Below are 16,433 nucleotides of genomic sequence, written 5' to 3' on the forward strand. Positions count from 1 at the left end.
TCTCCTGCCTCAGCCTTCCAAGTAGCTGGGATTATGGGCATGCGCCCTCACACCTGGCTAAATTTTTTGTATTTTTAGTAGAGATGGGGTTTCTCCATGTTGGCCAGGCTGGTCTCGAACTCCTGACCTCAGGTTATCCAGCCACCTTGGCCTCCCAAAGTGCTGGGATTATAGGCATGAGCCACTGCACCTGGCCTGAGAATTTCTTGATGACCGATTCCAGCCAAATAAAGAATGGATGCCATGGTAAGAGGATTGGTAGTTAGCCATAAACCCATCTTTTTTGTTTGTTTGTTTGTTTGTTTTTAAAGAGACAAAGTCTCCAAATTCCTGGGCTCAAGTGATCCTCCTACCTCAGTCTTCTGAGTAGCTCGGATTACAGGCGCATAGCATCGTGCCTGACTACTTTTTTTTTTTTTTTTTTTTTTGTGGAGACAGAGTTGCTATGTTGCGCAGACTGGTCTCAAAACTTCCAGCCTCGGCCGGGCGCGGTGGCTCAAGCCTGTAATCCCAGCACTTTGGGAGGCCGAGACGGGTGGATCACGAGGTCAGGAGATCGAGACCATCCTGGCTAACACCGTGAAACCCCGTCTCCACTAAAAAATACAAAAAACTAGCCGGGCGAGGTGGCAGGCGCCTGTAGTCCCAGCTACTCGGGAGGCTGAGGCAGGAGAATGGCGTAAACCCGGGAGGCGGAGCTTGCAGTGAGCTGAGATCCGGCCACTGCACTCCAGCCTGGGCGACAGAGCCAGACTCCGTCTCAAAAACAAAACAAAAAACAAAACAAAAAGAAAACGTCCAGCCTCAAGCGATCCTCCTGACTTGGCCCCCTAAAGTGTTGGGAAACATGTGTGAGCCACTATATCCGGCAACCAGGGCACAGGAAAATTAAGAAAAACATTGACTATGGAATATTCTCTTTTTATCAAGAAATCAGACTGCTTCAAAATTCTTTAAAATTCAAACGATAAAGTGTAGTTATTTAAATGTGTTCTGTAATTTTAATTTGTTTTAAAGATGTTTAAGGATGGTGTTACTAGATGACAAAAGTCAGTAAAATGGGGAACTTTACAAAGTTTGCAAGCCTACAGAGTTTTTTTTTTTTAAAGTGAGTCTTGCTCCCTCGCCCAGACTGTTATGTTGTGCAGTGGCGTGATCTTAACTCACTTCAACCTCTGCCTCCCGGGTTCAAGCGATTCTCCTGCCTCAGGTTCCGGAGTAGCTGGGACTACATGCGCGTACCACCACGCCCGGCTAATTTTTGTATTTTTTGTAGAGACAGGCTTTCACCTTGTTGGCCAGGCTGGTCTCGAACTCCTGACCTCAAACAATCCACCTACCTTGGCCTCCCAAAGTCTTGGGATTACAGGCATGAGCCACGGCATCCGACCCTACAAAGATTTCTTTATATGAAAATTTGGTATTAAGTTTTGTTTTGTTTTAGTGTACCACATTTTATTTATCTGTTTTCATCAGCTGATAGGTGTTTGGATCATTTTTACTTTTTGACAATTATGAATAATTCTGTGAACATTCATGTACAAGTTTTTGTTTGGACATATATTTTCCTTTCTGTTGGTTAGATACCTAGTAGTGGAATTGCTGGGTCATATGGTAACTCTATGTTTATTTAACTATTTGAGAAACTACCAGATCATTTTTGAAGTGTACCATTCTACTGGTGTTAATTTTAAAAGGCAAATACATTAATTTAAATTGGAGATTTCATGCTTAGTTCTACCAGAACTCCTAATATTAAATTGTACTTAGCAAAGACTTTCGTAGTTTATTTAAATTTCTGAGATTTTATACGTTAAATTATATATTTATTTATGGCTGAGTAGGTTTGTTCTTCTAAAAAGGATTGGCGGGCTGAAATGGGAAGTAGTCTGATTTCTAGAGAGAAAAAGAGCATTCAATACTCATTGTTTTCTTAATTGTCCTGTTCCTTGGTTTCCTTAGTTTCTTCTCCAGTACTGGGTATGGTATGTCTCACCTTCTAGCTTTGATAAATCTCAGAGGCAGAGTTGCTGGAAATGAAATGTCATACTTGAAAATTATGCTTTTGTAGGTTATGTTCTAACTGAGGGGGCACCTGAGCGTGGAAGTCCAGGTAAGGCATTACTTGGGTAGATTACCTCTGGCCTTAGTGGAGGATGAATATTTTGATTATAATAGCTTTGTAGTAAGCTTTAAAAGGTGAAGTGTGAGTTTTCCAACTTTGTTATTTTCCAAGATTGTTTGGCTGTTTGTAATCCCTTGAGATTCCATATGAATTTTGTGATGAGTTTTTCTATTTCTGCAAAACAAGCCAATGGCATTTGATAGAGATTGCATTGAATCCACAGGTTGCTTTGTGTAGTATTGTCATTTTAATGACATTGTCTTCCAACATATGAATTTGAGATTTCTTACTATGTATTAAGTCTTTTATTTCTTCGAGCAATGTTTTGTGGTTTTCAGCGTTTAAAGTTGTAAGCCTCCTTGGTCAAATTTATTCCTAGCTATGTTCTTTTGGGTGCTCTTATAAATGTATTGTTTTTGGTTTTTTGAGACAGAGTTCCGCTCTTATTGCCCAGGCTGGAGTGCAATGGCACGATCTTGGCTCACTGTAACCTTTGCCTCCTGGGTTGAAGTGATTCTCCCGCCTCAGCCTCCTGAATGGCTGGGATTGCAGGCATGTGCCACCATGTCCGGCTAATTCTGTATTTTTTAGTAGTGATGGGTTTCTCTGTGGTGGTCAGGCTGGTCTGGAGCTCTCCATATCAGATAATCCGCCCTCCCCGGCCTCCCAAAGTGCTGGGATGACAGGCATGAGCCACCGCAGCTGGCATAAATGTATTGTTTTTTAAGTTTCATGTTTGGATTGTTTAATGCTAGTGTATAGAATACAACTGAATTTTGTGTGTCGATTTTGTGTCCTGCAACTTCGATGTATTTATTTGTTAGCTCTAATAGTTTTTTTTGCCAATTCTTTAGGGTGCTACATATGGAATCATGTTGTCTTGAATAAAAATGCTTATTTCTTTTTAATTTGGATACCTTTTATTTCTTTTTCTTTCCTAGTGCTCTGACAGTAATTTCCAATATCATATTGAATATAAATGGTGAATGCAGTCATCTTTGTCTTGTTCCTGAAGTTTCTCACCCCATCATTTTTTGTGATGTCACTCTGAATTTTAAGATAATGGGATTCTATGTGTTGAATGAGATTTAAAATTTTGAAGTATAATAATTTTTACAGAATTTAGCATTCAGGCCAGGTGCGGTGGCTCATGCCTGTAATCTCAGCACTTTGGGAGGCTGAGGCAGGTGGATTGCTTGAGCTCAGGAGTTTGAGACCAGCCTGGGCAAGGTAGCAAGACCTCATCTCTATAAAAATTAGCCTGGCATGTTAGCTCTCACCTGTAATCACAGCTACTGGGGAGGCTGAGGCAGGATAATCACTTGAATCCAGGAGGTGGAGGTTACAGTGAGCCGAGATGGGGCACTGCAGCCTGGGCCTCAAAAAGCAAATGAACAAACAAAGAATTTAGCATTCATTTCATTGTCTGTCCTCAATATGAAACCTAGCAATTCTGTTTTCAATGAAATACTGCTTTGCAAAGCATTAGTTTACAGGTTGGCTATGAGATACAGTATCACCTCTGTAAACATCTGGTAGCAAATGAAAAGTCAAATTAATGAGCACTCACGAACAGGACTCAACAATGCATCCTGTAAAGAAATAAAAGATTCTGATCTTCAAGTCATGTATTTAGGGAAACTAGTCAGAATACATGTTGTGGGGGCCAGGATGATGTTTTAGAAGCAATGTTGGATTTCTCCTCAAGATACTTGTCTTTAAGACTGAATAGGCCGGGCGTGTTGGCTCAAGCCTGTAATCCCAGCACTTTGGGAGGCCGAGACGGGGGATCACGAGGTCAGGAGATCGAGACCATCCTGGTTAACACGGTGAAACCCCGTCTCTACTAAAAAATACAAAAAAAAACTAGCCGGCCGTGGTGGCGGGCGCCTTTAGTCCCAGCTACTCGGGAGGCTGAGGCAGGAGAATGGCGTGAACCCGGGAGGCGGAGCTTGCAGTGAGCTGAGATCCGGCCACTGCACTCCAGCCTGGGCGACAGAGTGAGACTCCGTCTCAAAAAAAAAGAAAAAAAAAAAAAGACTGAATCGTACCTCATAACTGAAGTCATTTCTCTTTCTATGTAGCAATAGCTGGGAGAGTTTTATTTCTTGCTTGTTTTTATTATTGGTTGAAAAATGGTGGCTCTTCTGGTTTATATTATCCCAAATTTAATTATTATGGCATTTTAACATTTAAAAATATTAGTTTATAGATATTCTTCAGCAACTAAATTTTCTGCAAATGTTTTGTTTTGTCTTTCACTTCCAGATTAGTTTTTAACCCTCTCCTCAAACATTTTTTTTTAAGATGGAGTCTCGTACTGTTGCCCGGGCTGGTAGTGCAGTGGTGCCATCTCAGCTCACTGCAACCTCCACCTCCCAGGTTCAAACAATTCTCCTGCCTCAGCCTCCTGAGTAGCTGGGATTACAGGGGCCCGCTACCACGCCCAGCTAATTCAAACCTTTTTTAGAAATTTGAATTGAAGTTGAATGGTACTGTAGTGAGGTATATATTCTTTGGGGGTGGGAACAGAAGGGGTACGGGTTCACTTTGAATGTAAGCATGACTTTTTCATTTATTATTTCAGAGTCTAACCAGGGATGTTAGCAGGGAGTTGTACATCACTTACAAATTTTCAAGTGTTTATTTTCTTTGTATGTATTAGGCCTCAAGAAAGGAGAACTGGTTATGAACCGTTTCATCCAGGCCCATCCCCAGTGGATCATGATTCACTGGAATCGAAGCGACCACGGCTGGAACAGGTTTCTGATTCTCATTTTCAGCGTGTCAGTGCTGCGGTTTTACCTTTAGTGCACCCACTACCAGAAGGGCTGAGGTCTTCTGCAGATGCTAAGAAGGTAAATATTTGTTCTCTTACCCTTTGGAGTTGTAGGTTTGTAATGTTTATTTAGTTATATTCATGCATAGCATCTCAAAGAAAGTCCAATGACGCCAGTCTCTAAAGGTTAGTGGTATGGGAAAGTAAAAATTTTGTTAAACAAAGCTAGAAACCACAGATAAGTGCTCCAGACTGCTAAAGTGAGCACTTTTACCTTTTTGGTAAGTGAAAACAATCCAAGAAGACTGCTCCCGTAAAGAAGAATTTCTATTAAATAATGCTCAAGCATTTTTGTACTGGGTTGCTGGCTATAAAATGTGATCAGAGGTACTCAAGACTACTAGTTTTGTTAAATCTTAATTAAATGTTAAATAAGTCCCTTAAATTTAGTAGCAGTTTATTACCTGCTATATGGGAGAAAACACATCTAGGTAAGGTTTAATTGTGCTTATAAGTTTTATTTAAAAAAAATTGTTCCTAATTTATGTAAGTAATACATACTTATAGAAAACTTGGAAAATAAAGGGGAAAAAAGTTACCTGTAATCCTATAACTTGGAGATAACGACCCTCCCCCAGTTTTATTGTGGAATAAAACTTGTATATATTTATGGTGATATTTATACAGTGTGATATTTTGATATATGTGTACATTGGGATACACATCAAGCTAATTAACATATCACCTCACGTAGTTTTTTTTTTGGTGGTAAGAACATTTAAAATCCACTCTTAGCAATTTTTAAGTATATAATACATATTATTAGCTATAGTTGCCATGCTGCACAAAAATAACAAGTTTTAATATTTGGCTATATTTTGTGACATTTCAAACAATGAGAGTTCTATTAATAACTTTCCCCATGCACTTATTTTTATTTACCCATCTTTTGTGAAATGTTTGCTCATGTATTATGTCCTTGTTTTGTTGCTGTGTTTACCTTTTTCTTTCTTCTTCTTTTTCTTTTTCTTTTTTTTTTTTTTTGAGATGGAGTCTCGCTCTATACCCCAGGCTCCCAGGCTGGAGTGCAGTGGTGCGATCTCAGCTCACTGCAACCTCTGCCTCCCGGGTCCTGGTTCAAGCAATTCTCCTGCCTCAGCCTCCCAAGTAGCTGGGATTACAGGGATGCACCACCATGCCCAGCTAATTTGTGTATTTTTAGTAGAGACAGGGTTTCACCATGTTGGCCAGGCTGGTCTCTTGAACTCCTGACTTCATGATCCACTCACCTTGGCCTCCCAAAGTGCTAGGATTACAGGCGTGAGCCACCGCGCCCGGCCTGTGTTTACCTTTTTCAGCTCTCTGCTTTGCTTATTATTAATTCTGCAGATTAGGAAGTGCCGCCGGGTGCGGTGGCTCAAGCCTGTAATCCTAGCACTTTGGGAGGCCGAGACGGGCGGATCACAAGGTCAGGAGATCGAGACCATCCTGGCTAACACGGTGAAACCCCGTCTCTACTAAAAATACAAAAAACTAGCCGGGCGAGGTGGCGGGCACCTGCAGTCCCAGCTACTCTTGAGGCTGAGGCAGGAGAATGGCGTGAACCCGGGAGGCGGAGCTTGCAGTGAGCTGAGATCCGGCCACTGCACTCCAGCCTGGGTGGCAGAGCGAGACTCCGTATCAGAAAAAAAAAAAAAAAAAAAAAAAAAAAAAAAAAAGGAAGTGCCTGACACTTAGTAGATACAGAATAAATATTTGTCATAGAAAGAAATATGAATTTAAAAAACCCTTTAACAATAAAGTGTTAACCTTTTTATTAACATATACTAATATTTTTCCCAGCGTCTTTTTGTTTCAGTTTTTCTTTTTTTAAAAGCATACTGAAGTTTAAAATGTTTTTACTGTCATCAAATCTTTTTTCTATAATGTTTATTAACCTTTATGCCTAATTGCCCTTTCTTCCCTGATACCGGGAAAATAAGTACCCACACATTTTCTTTGAGTTTTCAGGCAATGAAGAATAATTTAAAAGATAGTAAATGTTACCTACAATTTATTTTCAAATAGTTCAGCCAAAATGAAGTTTTATATATATATATACACACACACACACCCAAACATACACACAGCAAATATGTTAAAATGTTAACCACTGGTGAATCTAGATAAAGGATAAATGAGTGTCCATTATACTGTTCCTTCAACTTTTAAGTAAATTTGAAATTTTTCAAAATAGTAAGTTGGATGGGGAAAAATTCTTTGCCATAAGCTAGAAATTAGCTAAGCGTCTAGGTGTTTTGTGACCCACCTTGTGTAAAATATCTTTATCATACAGTAGTCTGTGAGGTTTATAAGAAATGTTCTGCTGATTAAGAAAAAGAAATTTTAAAATATAGTGAATAAAGGTCATCTTCCATGGCTGAATACATGACCACAAATGTAATTTATAACTAGAATTTTGGTTTTTAGCAGAAAAGCATCTTAAAAACTGATTCATTAAAATGGGACGTGTCGTGTTGTAGTGTGACCCATTTCCATGTTATAATTGAGAAACTGGATGTTCAGAAAAATTAAGTGGCCTAGGTAGTACCTCCTGAGTTGGAATTAACCCAGGACCCCTGACTCTAGTCCTGCTTTTTTTCCCCTAAAGTGTAAACCATGGCTACTACTACTAACTAATACTTCTCCTTCCGTCTTCCTCTCCCCATTCTCTCCCAACTGCCCCCCTCCAGAAGTAAGGATTTAAAAAGAACTGACATTTGTTATATATGTATTTTTAAATGTTAAGCCTAGGTATATCATTTATAGAAGAGTTAAATAAGCTTAGAAAGAAAAAATTACCTACAGTTTTGCCACTTAAAAGTTACTAACATTTTCATGTTGATTCTTCCCTATTTGTATGTGTATTATTTTAATATTAATTTTATGGGTTTTTTTTTTTTTTTTTTTTTTTTTTTTGGGCTACTCCTTGTGGAACAGGGCTAACCCATAGGCGGTGTGTCCAGAGTCAGCCTGTATGAATGTTTTAATGTGCTCACTTTGTACATTCTGTTTAACTTTACTTTTGCTTAAATACGTGCTTAGCTTCTTTTTGTGCCAATAAGTTTACAACTGTATTGTTAGTGGCTGCTTAGTATTCTATATATGAATAAATAAAGTTCATTGATTAAATAGTTGTTTATTAAATCGTAGTACATTTAGGTTACCTATTTGTTCAGAAGTACGGTGTTGTGACATGCATTGTTTTTTTTTTTGAGACGGAGTCTCACTTTGTTGCCCAGGCTGGAGTGCAGTGGCACGATCTTGGCTCACTGCAACCTATACATCCCAGCGATTCTCCTGCCTCAGCCTGCCAAGTAGCTGGGACTACAGGTTCATGCCATCAAGTTCAGTTAATTTTTGTATTTTTAGTGGAGACGAGGTTTCACCATGTTGGCCAGGCTGGTCTCGAACTCCTGACCTCAGGTGATCTGCCCGCCTTGGCCTCCCAAAGTGCTGGGATTATAGACGTGAGCCACTGAAGCTGGCCCATACATTATTTAGGTTGTTTTTTTGGTATACATTCTTACTTATTTCCTTAAGGTAGATTTCTTTTAGTATAATTAATTACAGACCAGGTTGATTTTTAAGGTTCAGTGGATATTTCCAGATTGTCCTGCAAAAGAGTAGGGCCAGTTCTTAACTCCTGACAGCAGTGTAGAAAGGTACCCACCTCTTGGCTGGGCGCGGTGGCTCACGCCTGTAATCCCAGCGCTTTGGGAGGCCAAGGTAGGTGGATCACCAGAGGTCAGGAGTTCGAGACCAGCCTGGCCAACATGGTGAAACCCTGTCTCTACTAAAAATACAAAAATTAGCTGGACGTGGTGGCAGGTGCCTATAATCCCAGCTACTTGGGAGGTTGAGGCAAGAGAATCGCTTGAACCTGGGAGGTGGAGGTTGCAGTGAGCTGAGATTGCGCCATTGCACTCTAGCCTGGGGGACAAGAGTGAGACTTCGTCTCAAAAAATAAAGAGTAAAAAAATTAAAAAAAAAAAGGTATCCACTTCTTTTGTATCCTTGCTGACACCACATGTTTATTGTTTAACAAAAAGATTGTTAATTTGATGAATGATTGTTTTTTAACTTACACTTATTATTTTGTTAGTAAAATTTAACATTTTTTAATTTGTTTATTGGTTATTTTTCCTGTTTTGTAAATTGTTTTTTCATATATGTTGCCCATTTTTCTGTTGGTTCATTTTATATTGAGTTGTTAGAGTGCATGTTTTACAGAAGGTTTTCCTATTTAATCATTTGCCTTTTTAATTTGTTACTGCTATTTTGATAAGCAGAAGATTGTGTTTTTTTGTGTGTGGGTTATTTATTTATTTATTTATTTATTATTTTTTATTTTTTTTGAGACGGAGTCTTCCTCTGTTACCCAGTTGGAGTACAGTGGTGCCATCTCTGCTCACTGCAACCTCCGCCTCCTGGGTTCAAGCCATTCTCCTGCCTCAGCCTCCCAAGTAGCTAGGATTACAGGCTCGCACCACACCTGGCTGATGTTTGTATTTTTAATAGAAATAGGGTTTACCATGTTGGCCAGGCTGGTCTTGAACTCCTGACCTCAAGTGGTCTGCCCACTTCGGCCTCCCAAAGTGCTGGGATTACGGGTGTGAGCCATTGTGCCCAGCAGAAGATTGTTTTTATTTTGATCCATCAATCTCTCTTTTTTTGAAACTAATGTCTTTTATATCTTTTGCTTTTGGCCTTCCTGAACCCAAGATAATGTGAATCCTTTTTTTTTCTTTAAACTTGAGGCTTTTTGTGATTTGCTAATAAGCCTTTATAAATGTTTGCTATTACTTGGCTTTTTTTTTTTGATGTAAGATATGAGGTAAGAATCTAATTCTTTTTCTTCAGGATTGGTATCTGGCTGTTTCAACCCAAGATTGTAAGCTTCATGAAGGCAGATAGTTTGTTTTGATCCACCACGCTATTCCTGTTACATAAGTAGGCACTTGAAGATTCGTTTTCTTGTTAAATATTTAATATTTAGAAAGGAAGTCAGTGGAAAATAATTCATTTGTATTATTAATTCTTTGGGCATGCATCAGAATCACCTGAGGAGCATTTTTGAAGTTTGCTGAATCAAAATATAATCTCTTTTGCTATTATATATATTTCTGTAACACAAATTTGCTCATATGCATATAGTGGGAGAATGATATTAATTAATGTATCATGAAAGTCCTGGTGGTTCACCAAAGATCTTTCTTTATGCATTGACATTACTAAGTTCTCAGGAGTACGCCGTCTCATAATGAAAGAAAAAGGCTTCATAACACATGAAGACTTAGAAATATTTGAACATTCTGCATTTAGTTTTCATTTAGTGCAAGTAGTAGCTGGTTTAGTGAATTTAAGAACTGCTGTGCTTTTCACAGTGTTAGTGAAGATTTGAGCATTGAAAAGACAGTGTGAAGAAAATTTTCTTTTAACGTTGATAAAGCAGGGAGGGGGAGAAAAAAAGGTTGATAAAGATGGTTATGTACCAAATCTGATTTTTTTCTTTTCTTTTCTTGAGATGGAGTCTCGCTTTGTCACCCATGCTTGAGTGCAGTAGTGCAATCTCAGCTCACTGCAGCCTCTGCCTCCTGGGTTCAAGCCATTCTCCTGCCCCAGCCTCCCGAGTAGCTGGGACTACAGGTGCCCCCCACCACGCCCAGCTAATTTTTGTATTTTTTAGTAGATATGGGGTTTCACCATGTTGGTCAGGCTGGTCTCGAACTCCTGACTTTGTGACCTGTCTGCCTCAGCATCCCAAAGTGCTGGGATTACAGGCATGAGCCACTGTGCCCAGCCACTGATATTTTATTTAGATGAAACATACTGGTTTATTTTGGAAGCCAGTGACATCAAGGATTTACATCTTAAGAGAGGAATCATAAACTCTAGGGCTTAAAGCTGCCAAAGATTGACTGTATGCCAGATGCAAAGGATACTGGAGCTCTAACTCTATTAAGTCTATTAGGATTGTTATTGTTTTTATTGGTGCTTTCCTTATAGAATTGTACAGGTTTTAGGGTATAGCCATAATCTTATTTTCCCAGAAGGCCTCTTAGATTCAGTGCATACTATTACAGAATATGAGGCTTTTCATCAGTGTATATTAGCTGAAATATCTGTACGAAGGTGTTTTGAAGCAGCTGTCCCGTTATCTTCTGTATGCATTCTTGGCTCACAACTATTGACTTTCACAGTTCCTTAATCATTATTTAATACACTTTAGGGTTCTGTAGTCCTGTGAACTACCCTCATTGTAGGTTTCTCATAGTCTAAGTAAAACTAGTTCTCTAAAATTTATCTGTTTTATAATATTGCTTATATCTTTAGAGCAGACTGGAAATTAATAGGGTGTATGTGGATGTGTGTTGGAGGGTAGTGGATTTTGGGTGAAGGGGCTTTCATTGTGGTACAGCTCTGCTGATTTGGAGGTGCAGTGGGATGTTTTTGACTAAGGAAATGTTATGTATGCTGTAGTGTGGGCTTTATGAAATTAGGCCCAAAGATAGTAGCAACTGAAGTTCCTAGGTCACTTCTCTGACTTGTGTACCTCAATTTTGGTTTGGAAAGCCTGAAAACTTTTGATAGGAACTCTTGGCCATGTTATAGTTGTTAAGTTGGGTGGGCACACAGGTTTTGCCTGGAATAATACTATTTCCCAACCACTTGTTCAGACCATTTGAAGAGCCATTGCAAGGAAATGGCTGAGAAGTTGGTATCTTCCTTTGTCATGGTTGCATTATTTACCTATAAATTCTCTATAGTTTCGGTATTGTTACACTAGAGGCTGAACAACACTAACTCACCTCACTTTGTATAGCTTTTAGGGTCTTCAAAATAGTACATGGTATATCTAAACTATAAGTGAGATGTGAATTTGCATGTATGTGAATATGAAAGTTACTACTAGAAGTTTCATTAGAGACATAGTACACATGGCTCTGCTGTGGTTTAAAACTGACTTTTTCATTTAAGGCAATCTGGACTCTATTAGTGAGAAATAAATTGTTTTTCTTCGTTTTATTCTCTAAAGGATCCAGCATTCGGAGGCAAACATGAAGCTCCATCCTCTCCAATTTCGGGGCAACCATGTGGAGATGATCAAAATGCTTCACCTTCGAAACTTTCAAAGGAAGAGTTAATACAGAGTATGGATCGTGTAGATCGAGAAATTGCAAAAGTAGAACAGCAGATCCTTAAACTGAAAAAGAAACAAGTAAATGTCTTTGCTTAATATATTCTAAGAATGTATGTTTGTCTCCCTACAGAAGATATTTTTGAGTTTTCCATATTTTGAAATCTTACATAAAAGGAATCATGCCTTATATATTCTGACTTGCTGTTTTTTGTTACTATTGTGGTTTTCTTAACATTCATTCATTTTCCTTGCTGCACTCTCTGATTATGTGATTGTAGAGGGTGAAATTTATTTGTCCATTCTATTTTTGATTTTTTTTTTTTTCCTATTCCGTACAATGGTGCTGGTTTTTGGTTCACATGTAGAGATTTTTCTAGGGCATGTGCCTAGGAATTGGCAGTACTTGGCCCAAGATTATGCACAGTGAACTATTTAATAAATGATACCAAATTTGCTAAGAAGTAACACCATTTTACATTCCCACTGGCACTTATGTGAGTACTGGTTTGTGCACATTCGTGCCTTTACTTGATATCATTTTTTCAGATATGAGATACTCTTCTCTGTGGTTTTGAAGGAGGCTGAGCGTATTTTCATCTGTTTATGGGTTATTTGAGTTCCTTATGTGCATTGTTCAAGTCTTTTGTCTATATTCTCCTATTTTGTCTTTGAAATTTTTAGGATTTCCTCAAGTCCCTTGTCAGATATGTATATAGAAGATTTGCCTAGTTTGTGGCCTGTGACTTCACTTTTAGCCAGTATTCACTCTAAGTGTACACTAAGTGCATTTTTTTTTCTTCTGATTTGGAGTCTAACTCTGTCACCCAGGCTGGAGTGCAGTGGTGCAGTCTTGGCTCACTGCAACCTCCACCTCCCAGGTTCAAGCAATTCTCCTGCATCAGCATCCCGAGTAGCTGGGACTATAGGCGCTTTAAGTGCTTTTAACGTATTCATAAAGTTGTACAGCTATCACCACTCTCTAATTCTAGAACATTTTTATCATTTCAAAAAGGAACTCCATACTTACTAGCAGTTACTCCCCATTTCCCCCTTTCCCCAGCCCCTGACAACCACTAATCTATTCTCTGTGTCTGTGGATTAGCATATGCCAAATATCAGAAAAAACAGAATCATATGTGACCTCTTATGTTTGGCATCATTTATTTAGCATGTTGTCCTGATTCATCCATGTTGTATCATGTCTCAGCACTTCATTACTTTTTATGCCTGAATCCCATTGCATGAGTATATTATGTTTTGTTTATCCATTCATTAGTTGATGGATATTTGAGTTGTGTTCATTTTTTGACTGTGATTAATAATGTACTGTGATGAGATTCATGTACTCGTTTTTGTGTGGACGTATTTTTACAAGTTTCTTTATATATCCAGGAGTGGGCATATGGTAAATCTATGTTTAAATTTTTGAAAAACTTCAAAACTGTTTTCCAAAGTCTCTGTACCATTTTATATTCTTACCAGCAGTGTATGGAGGTTCCATTTTTTCCTACCTCCTTGCCAGCATCTGTTATTTTCCTTTTTAAAAAAAATATAGCCATCCTTATAGATGTGAAGTGGTATCTAGTTGTAGTTTTCATTTTCATATCCTTAATGACTAATGATGTTGAGCATCTTTTCATGTGCTGATTGGCCATATGTATATCTTTTTAGAGAAATGTTCATTTAGATTGTTTGCTCATTATTTAATTGGGTTGTCTTTTTGTTGTTCTAAGAATTCTTTATATATTCTGGACATGAGTTCCTCATCAGATATATGACTTAATAGATATTTTCTCTCATTCTGTGGGTTCTTTTCACTTTCCTGATATTATCCTGTGATGTACAGAAGTTTTGAATTTTGATGAAGTCCAGTTTGTTTTTTCCTTTTGTCACTCTTGCATTTGGTGTTGTATCTAAGACCCATTGCCTAATTCATGGTCACAGATTTATACCTATGTTTTCTATAAATTTTATAGTTTTACCTCTTATATTTGGGTCTTTGATCCTGATAGTGTTTTTTTTTTTTTTTTTTTGATGAACAGAATTTGTTTAGGTTTTATATGAAAACCCCCTGGGGTTATTAAGGTAGTTTTACTGTATTATTTTTAGAAGTTTTATAGTTTTGCTTCTCATCTTGTTCTTAATCCACTGAAAACTACATGTTGTGTAGTCAGTGTTCATTTATATTTACTTATATATTTGTCTTCTTACATGCTCACCATTTCTTCTCGCAACTCAAGTCTTCCATCTAGGGGAACACCCTTCTGCTGAAGAACATCTCTTAGAATTTCCTTTAGTGAAGGTCTCTTAGTTGGCAAATTAAGTATTTGTTTGGTTTTTATGACTTAAATATTGTCTTATATTTGGCCTGTTTATTAAAAGATATTAATTTGGTATGTAATTATTTTGTCTTAGTATATTGTCTTCTTGCTTCCACTTTTAAGACATTAGCTCTTGGTCTAAATCCGTATTCTTTAATGGATAATGTGAATTTTCTCTCTGGTTGTTTTCAATATATTCTTTTCTTCGGGGTTCTGTTATTTTTATGATGATACATTTAGGTATTTTCTTTTCCTTTTAAATCTATCCAGCTTGAGCTTCCTGAATATGAAGGGTGGAGTTTTTCATCACTTTGGGAAAATTCCAAGCCATTATCTTTTTTACAAAACCTTTCTAACAGTTTCTTGTTCTACTTATGAAATTCCTGTTAGTTGTAACATCTTATCACTCTTGTCTTCCCTATCTCTTGTTTCTCTTTCTTATTTTTTTACTTCTTTGGGCTTCATTCTGAGCAATTTCTTCAGCCTGTCTTCCAGTTTACATTTTCCTTTTCAATTATATGTAATCTGCTGTCAAATGTGTCTTCAGTTTCAACAATTATATTTTTATTTCTTGAATTCCTGTTTGGCTCCTTTTCAAATCTGCCTGGTCATTTTTTAAAACGTTTTTTTGCTTTCATTGAGTTGTATTAAATTTTTATTATATGCCCAACAATTCTAGTTAAGTCTTTATTGGTTTGATTTTGCCGAGTCTCTTTTCTTTCTTTTGTCCTTATTTTCTTTACTTGTACAATGGTAATAATCTAGTAATAACACCAACTAAATCACATCATTGTTTTATGAACTCAGATAATGAATATATTGCATAATATCTGGTATATAGTAAATGTGCATGTAATCCATTATAATAATTAGAAATAATGAAATACAGTGTATAATTATTATGAAATGTACCAGAGCCACAAATTTTATTGAGAGATATAAAAGACAACTAGAGAAAACAAAGAAATATGCCATAGCTGGATGGAAACAGTAATGTGTGTTCATCTTGCATTAAATCATGTCTCATACAGTTTCAATAAAATTCCAATTAAATTTATTTTTAAAACATGGCAAATACATTGTAAAGTTAATGTAAAAGAACAACCAGGGCCAGGCTTGGTGGTTCAACCTGTAATCCCAGCACTTTGGGAGGCTGAAGCAGGCCGGATCACCTGAGGTCAGGAGTTTGAGACCAGCCTGGCCAACATGGTGAAACCCCACCTCTACTAAAAATAGAACAAATTAGCTGGGCGTGGTGGTGGGTGCCTGTAATCGCAGCTACTCTACTTGGGAGGCTGAGGCAGGAGAATCACTTGAACCCCGGAGGTGGAGGTTGCAGAGAGCCAAGATTGTGCCACTGTGATCCAGCCTCCGCAAAAAGAGTGAGACTCCATCTCAAAAAAACAAAACAAAAAAACAAAAACAGGTGAGGAGGGAGTGTGTGTGTGTGTGTTTGCTTTTAGCCTTTGAAGTGTAATGGTTTTGTCCCAGGGCTATTTGGGTACTAAAAACAAAGTGTGATGTGTTTATTCCTTAACAAGGAATCTTTTTTTTTCCTTCTTTTTTTTTTTTTTTGAGACGGAGTCTTGCTCTATTGCCCAGGCTGGAGTGCAGTGGCTTGATCTTGGCTCCCTGCAAGCTCAGCCTCCCGGGTTCACACCATTCTCTTGCCTCTCCCTCCGGAGTAGCTGGGACTATAGGCACCCGCCACTGCACCCGGCTAATGTTTTTGTATTTTTAGTAGAGACGGGGTTTCACTGTGTTAGCCAGGATGGGCTCAATCTCCTGACCTCGTGATCTGCCCACCTCGGCCTCACAGAGTGCTGGGATTACAGGCATGAGCCACCGCACCCGGCCTACAAGTATTCTACAGGATGGGCTCGATCTCCTGACCTCGTGATCTGCCCACTTCGGCCTCACAGAGTGCTGGGATTACAGGCATGAGCCACCGCACCGGCCTACAAGGATTCTACAAGAAGAACTGAGGCAGGAGAGTGGCATGAACCTGGGAGGTGCAGCTTACAG

General features: G+C 38.4%; 1 protein-coding gene across 13 annotated transcripts in view; it reads left to right on the forward strand.

Annotated features, from left to right (window-relative positions):
• NCOR1 (nuclear receptor corepressor 1) overlaps positions 1–16,433 on the forward strand; it is a 192,674-nt gene that overhangs the window by 42,707 nt on the left and 133,534 nt on the right. For all 13 annotated transcript variants that reach the window (XM_030923270.1, XM_030923273.1, XM_030923279.1 and 10 more), the window contains exons 4-5: positions 4,791–4,983; positions 11,983–12,165. In XM_030923270.1, coding sequence (XP_030779130.1) covers positions 4,791–4,983; positions 11,983–12,165 — 376 coding nt within the window. The remainder of the gene's footprint in view (positions 1–4,790; positions 4,984–11,982; positions 12,166–16,433) is intronic.

This window comes from Rhinopithecus roxellana, chromosome 19, assembly GCF_007565055.1.
Source record: "Rhinopithecus roxellana isolate Shanxi Qingling chromosome 19, ASM756505v1, whole genome shotgun sequence".
Classification (NCBI taxonomy): Eukaryota; Metazoa; Chordata; class Mammalia; order Primates; family Cercopithecidae; genus Rhinopithecus; species Rhinopithecus roxellana.